Here is an 8,177-nt window from a genome sequence, read left to right as displayed (position 1 = left end):
ACCCCAGGCTGGCCCTGCACTCCATCCTCCTGCTTGCTGGGATTACAGGTGTGAGGCACCACGTAAGATTTGTTTCACTGTTTAAAGCAGGATGGAATGTCCCTTCTGGGCGGGCACTACCAGCCCAGGATGGCCGGCTTCGGCAGTCCCGACGCAGACCTCAGGCCCCTGCATCCGGCGCAGACCTCCTCTCTGCCTGCCACCCTCCAGGCGACTTCGTCTCAGGTGACTTACAGCAGCATGGACACGGCCCTGGCTGCTCCAGAGCAGCCAGGCAGCTGTTCAGAAGAGGTCAGCCCTCTTCTGTCTCAGCCCTCGGAACCCTACGAATCTGGAGGAGTACTGCCCCCGAAATGGAGTAAACGTTCCACATTTCTTCCAGAGTAACAGGAGAGGAAAAACTACATGCAGCGAGTGACTGTCCACGCTGGGCAGCTGACGTTATCGTAGGAGACTGCAGGATCTTAGTGACAGGCGGGCGGGGAAAGGGAAGTAACTGCTGTTAAATGAGAGCCAGACACGATTTCCCAACTATTCTCCCCACAGCAACAACAACAACAAAAAACTATAAATGTTTTTGATTTCTAAAAGCCAAATTTAATAAATTAATAACTGCATGCCAGGTAAAAATATAAATTTACAGCTGAAAACCAATAATTTAACAGAAAATGCTGTGTGGTGCATTTTATTGATAGGGTAGCTTACTGAAGTGACAGATCTGAAAACACATCTTGCTTTTGCTGAAGAGAAAGCACTACGTCAGAGGAAAAGAAAGAGAAGCCGGAAAGGAACTGTTGTGGAGTTGGCGTATGGTACAGCGATGGCGATGCAGCAGCCAGGGCGCTGCTTAGTCATGCGTGCGCATGTGTGCAAGCATCAGGAACCGGTGGCATGGACCCCAAAAGCAAAGTCACGACAGGTTACTCTGGGCAGCATGCTGGGTGACAACCACAGACAACCCAGGACAGAGGCGGCGCAAGCACAGTCTGTGATTCCTCGAGGTGGGGTTTCCTCACCAAACAGGGGTAATCATGCAGTAGCTTGAGAATCTTAACATGATAAACACCCAGGATTACCAGGACGGGAGAGTGTGTATTCACTGTTTTACAAGGACTGCTGAGCGGTGCTACAGAAACAACAGGAAGTTCCTTCATTTTAATCTGGGTATTTGGCCAAACCTCTAACCAAGAAACAATTCAGCTAACAAAGCTAATTAAATTACTAGAAAACATTCCTTCATCTGTAAACCATTTCTTTTCTCCTCAAATCGGAACACTAAAATAAAATGTCTTCATTTTTGATAAGCAGCTCTACCACTAGTCTCTGATAGCGTATGTCATTCAGGGCGGCCATGGGGTCCAGCTCCGGTGATCTCATGAGGGTTGGACCAAAGACGATCCCAAGGTTCTCTGCGCTCATTAGATTCTCCTTCTCATGAAGGGTCACTCTGAAAAACACAATCAAGACGCAGGCGGCTTCAGTGATGCAGAGACGCTCCATCAAGTCTGGCTCAAAGCAAAGCCAGAACCACAGTCAAGGTCAGCACCTACCGGTAGCTCTCCCACTTAACTCTGTGCTTCTCGGCAGTGTCAAGGGATGCTAACAAAGAGTTAGTACTGCTGATTGTAGTACTCCAGCTAAAGTACTGGAGCTCACATCTGGGCTGTGTGGGTTCAGGTGTTTGTGATTCCCCTGGCCAGACAACACATTTCTAAACAGGAGGAGGAGGTGTGCCTTCCTTTCCCTTGGCTCTCTGGTTCCCCCTGGGCAGAGGGAAATCTGAGGATCTAGAAGAGCAGCCGGGAGCAGGGAAGAGTGGCTCTCAGTTCGGACAGGCCAGAGTCTGTCTCTCTTCCTGTTATCCTACAGCAACAGCACACACCACACTAGAGCAACACTAGTTTCATTATAGGAGACTTAACTAAAACCAAACACGAAGCAAACTTTAATTTACAAGTAATGTTAGGTGTGGACATACTCAAAGGAGCTCATGGTGCTTTTAAAGTGGGAAGAGCTGGGCGTAGTGGCTCACACCTTTAATTCCAGGGGCAGGAGGACCTGTGAGTTGGGGATGAGCCTGCACTATATAGAAAGTTACAGGTGAGCCATGGTTACATAGCAAGATACTGTATTAAAAAACAAAGACAAAGAAGGAAGGGGATGGGGAAGAGGAAAAGACAAAGGACGGAAGGAAGCGGGAAGGCACAGGTATCCGTTAGTGACCGAGATATATATGTGCTTTTGGGTGACACATGCTCTTGAGCAGATAGAGTTTTTGCTTCTAACTGATTTTAGAGTTTGAGGCCCTAAATCCACTGACAACACATAACTGAATTTTTTGTTTCAACTGGTATTGATTAATCATCATCAACCACATCACAGCGTAAAACTGTGACTGAAAACATTCCTCCTCACTCCATCACTTTTTATGCTACTTTCCAGTGTTGGCAACAATAGTTAAAAATCTAAAATCCCATTGCCATGCCTCAAGTGCTTACTTGGGGCAATAAGCTGAGAAAAGTGAGTTGTCTCCTGGGCTGATGGTGGCACCCTTTCCCTGTCCACAGAATGTTCACCAGTGTCTGCAGATCAAATCCCAGGACTGCAGCGCACGTGTGTCAGGATGAGGCTGGCATGTGGCATGGCAGTGACATACTTTTAGCATCTTTTCCCAACCAGTGCAGTTCCTCACATGACAACGCTGCTATGCACCCATGCATTCACTCAGCTGAACGTGTCCTCCCTTTCACCTTCTACTTAAGTTTATTCTCGAGATTTGCCTGTTACACAGCAGTAGGACACAAGCCACGACTTGCCTCTTTAGGTGTGCCATGAGGTACCGGAGGGTCTCGCAGTGGGCGGGCGGCAGCAGCCTCAGGGCTTCGTGCAGGGTCTCCAGTTGCTCCTCAGGGTCCATGATCTCTACAACAGCAAGGAGAGATGCTCTTGCAGAAAACTGACATGGCTGCACATGGATGCTCTTCTGCGGGCTTTTGTAAAGCTAGGAAATGATTTCTCACAGCCAAAAGCCAGCCGTCCAAGGCCATCTCAGGTTCAGCGTGGGAACACAGTTTAATGGGCTGCTTTTCACTTGAGGGTCTTAGGGAGTGGCAACTGAGGAAAATGGACACACTATGTGTTTTGGATGCAACTGTAACAAATCCAGACACAGAAATAAAGCCTTATACTCTCTAATGAATTAATCTGAGAACATTACAGGCATACTTATTGTTCAGAATAATTGGAAATCCCCTTGCAGTATACAAGACAAGAGAGTCCCCTTGAGAGTCCTTGGCAAAGTCCTACAGATATTTTTTTTTTTAATGAAAATGTTTTTCTTTGCAGTGTTTTGGGCAGAACCCATGCCCCATAGATGCTGGACAAGCACTCTACCACTGGCAATACGCCAGCCCTTTATCTTTCTAAACCAAGAAATGCACCATCTGACATTTGCTTGTTATATTTATTATACTCCGTGTTATATAACAAAACAAAGTTTCCCTACATAGAAAAAGCATCTCCATTTCTTAGAATACATTCGGAAGACCATACTGTAGGGGCTTTTAAATATGGGGTGGGCTGGGGGGGGGGGGGTCCTGGGATAAGGGGGATTGTCCAAAGAAGTCGGCTCTGAAGGGAAGCTCTCCACCTGGACGTCTGAGAGCTGCACTGAGGGCTCAGCGCCAGTCGGTTACTGTAGAACTCTGCTCGGTCTATCAGTCACACCTTAACACAAACAGCTGAAGCTGTGGGAGTCTGTGCTCTCACCCTGGTTACAATGCTGGGCCAACCACAACAGGAACTCACACTGTTGAGGCCTAATCAAGATGGCGGCCTTGAAGTGCTGGGAAGGCTCCATCTGCTGTGCTTCCAATGTTTAAGACAGAAGACTGAAACGCTGGACTCTCTCACTGACAAACCTCCTATCTCAATGACAATGCATATTGCCAGGCCAGTGTGAAATAAAGCTGAGCTTCCAGCATGGAGGGACTGATGAGTCTTGGACTATCATCAGTGACTGAGGCTTTTTACTTCAAAAGAACCACTGACTACTTTACAGCTTTTCTCCAAAGCTTCCTTAATTCCTGGTTCATTTCTTTATAATAAAGAATGTGTTCTTTGCCTTTTGCCATATTGAAAATGCATAACCTCCAAACCATGGGGACTTTAAAGAGCTATCAGAACACAGTATTTTCTCAGACACTGAAATGCAGTAACTGAATTTCTACAAGGAAGAGAAGGAAGTTATATTTATTATGGAAAGCTGGCTTTCAGCAGAGGGCTAATTAACTGGAAACTACAGATTTTGGAAATTAAAGGCAAGTTTTTCTTTTTAACTTCTACTACAATTAATCTTGGCCAGGAGAAGCTTGAGACCGTGAGAAGTTGTGGACAGCGTGGATGTGCGAGCTCAGGCGAGCTTAGCTCCTCCTGCAGGGGCTGACAGCAAACACCAAGGCCAACACCAGTCTACAGGGCACAGGATGAGGAAGGCACTGTGAGGCAGCCCAAAGAATGCAAGTGCTGCATTTGAAACGGCGGCCAGGAAAAACCTCAATGTGAGGAAAAGGTCTTGAGGAAAGACCTCAGAGGAGGGAAGGAATGGAATGAGGAAGGAAGACGGTCCCAGTTGAGCCATGTGAAGCTCCCAAGCGGAGCATGCCTGTAAGACTGAGGGAAAGTGGAGGAGATATGGCTGCTGACAACGAAGAAGTGAAGTCAGAGAGGAGAATACCTTTCTCATGCCAGCTGTGGCAACTCCAAGGACTTACAGAGGGAAATGAGAGGTGATGAAGGTAATGAACCTGACGTGCCGGAGGTGGAGGTCTGGGGACGGCTCCACCTCAGAGCCCAGCTGTCGGGTGGCTGTGCTGCCCTGGAGAGCCTGCTGTTGCAGAGAGAGGCACCGCACCTCCCCTGGTTCTAGCTGTGCATGCTAGGACTCTCCAGATGCCTAACCACCTTGAGCAGCACCACCTTTCCCTCCCATGCATAACTTGTTCGTCACAGAACAAACGGGACGTGTTCAGAGATTAGCACCAGAAGCCAGCAAATGTGGGCAGTCTGGCATTGGCAGAGAGGAGGCTAACACCACTGTCACGGGAGGGCATTGGAGGCACTCCGGGTTTTCTGTACATAGCAGGGTTTGTGACTGTCACACCGGTCCATCACCTGGACTGGCTGTCTTCAGAAGCAGTGAGCTGCAGCTGCTGGGAGTTTCAAGACAGTGATTTAAGCTGGACTTGGTGGTGGCGAATGCCTTTCATCCCAGCACACAGGAGTCAGGGGCAGGTGGATCTCTCTGTGTTCGAGGCCAGCTTGGTCTATAGAGTTAGTCCAGCATAGCCAAAGCAACACAGTGAGACTGTCACAGGAAACCAAGAAACAAACAGAGAACAAACACAACCCCAAACCAAAGATTCAAAGAAAAAGTCCCGTTATTTGACCCCTTAAATTATATAATACCTTGAGTCTGTGCCTCTCTGTGTAAAATTCTAAGTTTACACAGTCAACAGATATGTACATCTAGCCTAATGCTTACATAGGAAACTAATCCAGCCACTGTGGAAAATAACATCGGAGGCGCACGATGTCCTGAAGGGATGCCAATCCAGTGAAAAAACTAAGTCATGGCTACCACCTGCCCCATGATGGGATTGAGGCCCAACAGTGGGAATTGAATGAAAGGCAAAGGAATGCATGGCTGAGGGCTGGAAAAGGACCAGGAAAGATGACTTTGGAAAGTGTGGACACTATGGGGCTAGTACCCTAGGCCTAGATCAAGATATAATTAAAGTATGCCTAGAGTGTGTATTGGAAATTCTCTATAGAGAATTGTGAGAGTAAAACTTCTTAAACTATAGGAATGCCCAAGCTGGAGAGCTGGGGAAAACCCAGTAAAACTTCCCTAAACTACAGGAATGCCCAAGCTGCAGAGCTGAGAAAAACCCAGAAGGTTCTTCTTGCTGGGCAGGAATAGCCATGGCTTATCCGAGGCTACACTCCTATGGAGCAGTATGGCTTTCTAGGGTCTGCGGGGAAAAAAGTGCTCAGTCTCCTGGGCTGGGGCACAATTCCCCACATGGTTTCCACCATGGCCAGAGACAGCTCAGCATGCTGGCTTCTGAAAAGACTCTGTAGCAAGACTGCCTCTGGGCCTCTGTTCTGGAAAAAGAGTCTCCAAAGGTGGGGAATGAGAGCAAAGAGGAAGGGGTGGGCAGAATCAGACCTCAGAGAAACTGGAGCAGAGCGCATCCCACTGCAGTTGTACGAAGGCTGTGCCGCCTGCAGGGACGGGTGCTCTGGCTCACTACACCAGCATCCAGCACGACAGGAGAAGTCCTGTCCTCAGTGCCTCATGCCAGCTGTCATGCTGGTGCTTCAAGACGAGCTGTTAACAGCGCAGTTCCACTGGCTTTGCAGAAAAAACGCTGTGGTGTAAACTACAATTTCCGTTGTGAAAGCATGGTAAGCAATGCCAGAGATTTCTGGTGTGGGGGGATGCTAAGAGATATTTTTACAAAGTTCACTGCATCAGGAAGTCCCATCACTTAAAATGGGGTCTCCTTCCATCCTTCTCCTTTGTACATCTTCTTCTGGTTCCAGCAGAAGCTAGGCAGGGTGCAGAGGGAGACAGCAAGGGCCTTGATGAGAAAGAGACAGGCAGGTTGGGCAGGACCACCTCTAGCAATGTGACCATGGCCAATTTAGAACCCAACTCACACAGGCGCCTCACATATAACTATGTAATTGTCAAGTCTTTGATCTTCCTCTTTGCTTTTTGAGGGATGTCTGTATCCACACACCTAAAGCCAGAAGCTGACTATCCTGGGAAAGGACACTATGATCCATTGCCATCAGCATCAAACAGGAACCACACATATTTACATGGGGTGCAGGGAGGGTGCCAGCAGTCCCACAAATCACTTAATAGTTTAGATTATAGGAGGACGCACTTACTTCTCTCTTGATCTGAGAGATAAAGGGGTTTGCTGATTTTAGATAAAAGGCTTCTGAAATAAACCCCACATCATTGGCAAATGGTTTGGAAGAAAAACAGAGAAAGATTTTCCTCAGCTGTAAAGGTGGGATGAAGAAGGTAGGTGAGGAATGTGGGGCCAAAGGCCTCAGACTCTAGCAAGAGGCTTGGGTATTGCCAGGTAGGGTGTATGGTTCAGAACCAGGCTGTGCGTGAGTCCCTGCTCTGTCTTGTTGTGACTCCTGTGCACAGAGTCAAGTTTCATTCCAATTCCAAGGAACACAGCAACAGGACACCCACCTATCAGGCTCCTGTCAGTGCTGTTCCAGGGCTCTGCAAGCTAGGTGAGTAGCCCTCTACAGGGGATGTACTTTCTAGGCTGGCGTCAATCAGCTCACGGCTGCCTACAGATGGCCTGGATAGTCTTCATGATCGGCACTGTGTCACCTTCGGATGGGAGTAATTAAATCCCATGGAATAGGGGACGAGGAAAGTACCCATGTCTTCCAAGTCTCTCCACCCCCTTCTTTCTCTGGTTTTTTTTTCAAGACAGGGTTTCTCTGTGTAGTCCTGGCTGTCCTGCAAGTCACTCTGTAAATCAGGTTGACCTCAAACTCAGAGACCCTCCTGCCTCTGCCTCCTGAGTGCTGGGATTAAAGGTGTGTACCACCACTGCCTGGCTCATGTTTCCTAACTTTAATCCTTAGGCTTTCTCAAGCTGTATAGAAAGCTTTCTCACTGACCCAGGAGAAAGTGGAGCTCCAAGAAACTAACCATCAAATGCTCAGAAGGAGAAACTAAAATTCAGAACAAAGAAAAGTGAAAGTCGAAAAGCAAAGCAGTTACTAAGGAAATGATATTATTATTTAAAGATGGAGATGATATATGGTTTTAAAGACAGAAGCAAAATCACAGGAATAGACTAGCTTTTCTTAAAAAAAAAAAAGGGGGTGCCAACACCTAGAATCTGCTAAGATTTCCCTTCTTTAAAGGGCAAGATGTGGATTACAGGTCTGAGTTTTGAAACAGAAATAAAATTCTGCAAATGAGCTGTTTTCTTCTCAACTACAATTTAAAAAAAAAACAAAAAACAAACCTAAACCCTTCTCTGGCTGAGAAGTAGTGAGTTCGGCTTCCCAATTCTGAAAACAAAGCAAAGCAAAGCAAAGCAAAGCAAAGCAAAGCAAAGCAAAGCAAA

General features: G+C 47.3%; 1 protein-coding gene across 3 annotated transcripts in view; it reads right to left on the bottom strand.

The window, feature by feature from the left end:
- Window positions 1-559: 559 nt before the first annotated feature.
- Window positions 560-8,177, bottom strand: part of Chn1 (chimerin 1) — a 152,226-nt gene continuing 144,608 nt past the window's right edge. For all 3 annotated transcript variants that reach the window (XM_055600555.1, XM_055600556.1, XM_055600557.1), the window contains 2 exons: window positions 2,817-2,922; window positions 560-1,447 (listed from right to left, as the gene is read on the bottom strand). In XM_055600555.1, coding sequence (XP_055456530.1) covers window positions 1,276-1,447; window positions 2,817-2,922 — 278 coding nt within the window. In that variant the 3' untranslated portion in view covers window positions 560-1,275. The remainder of the gene's footprint in view (window positions 1,448-2,816; window positions 2,923-8,177) is intronic.

This window comes from Psammomys obesus, unplaced genomic scaffold (genome assembly GCF_907164565.1).
Source record: "Psammomys obesus unplaced genomic scaffold, mPsaObe1.curated_primary_1811, whole genome shotgun sequence".
In the NCBI taxonomy this organism is placed as follows: Eukaryota; Metazoa; Chordata; class Mammalia; order Rodentia; family Muridae; genus Psammomys; species Psammomys obesus.
This window is presented reverse-complemented; position numbering and strand designations above follow the sequence as displayed.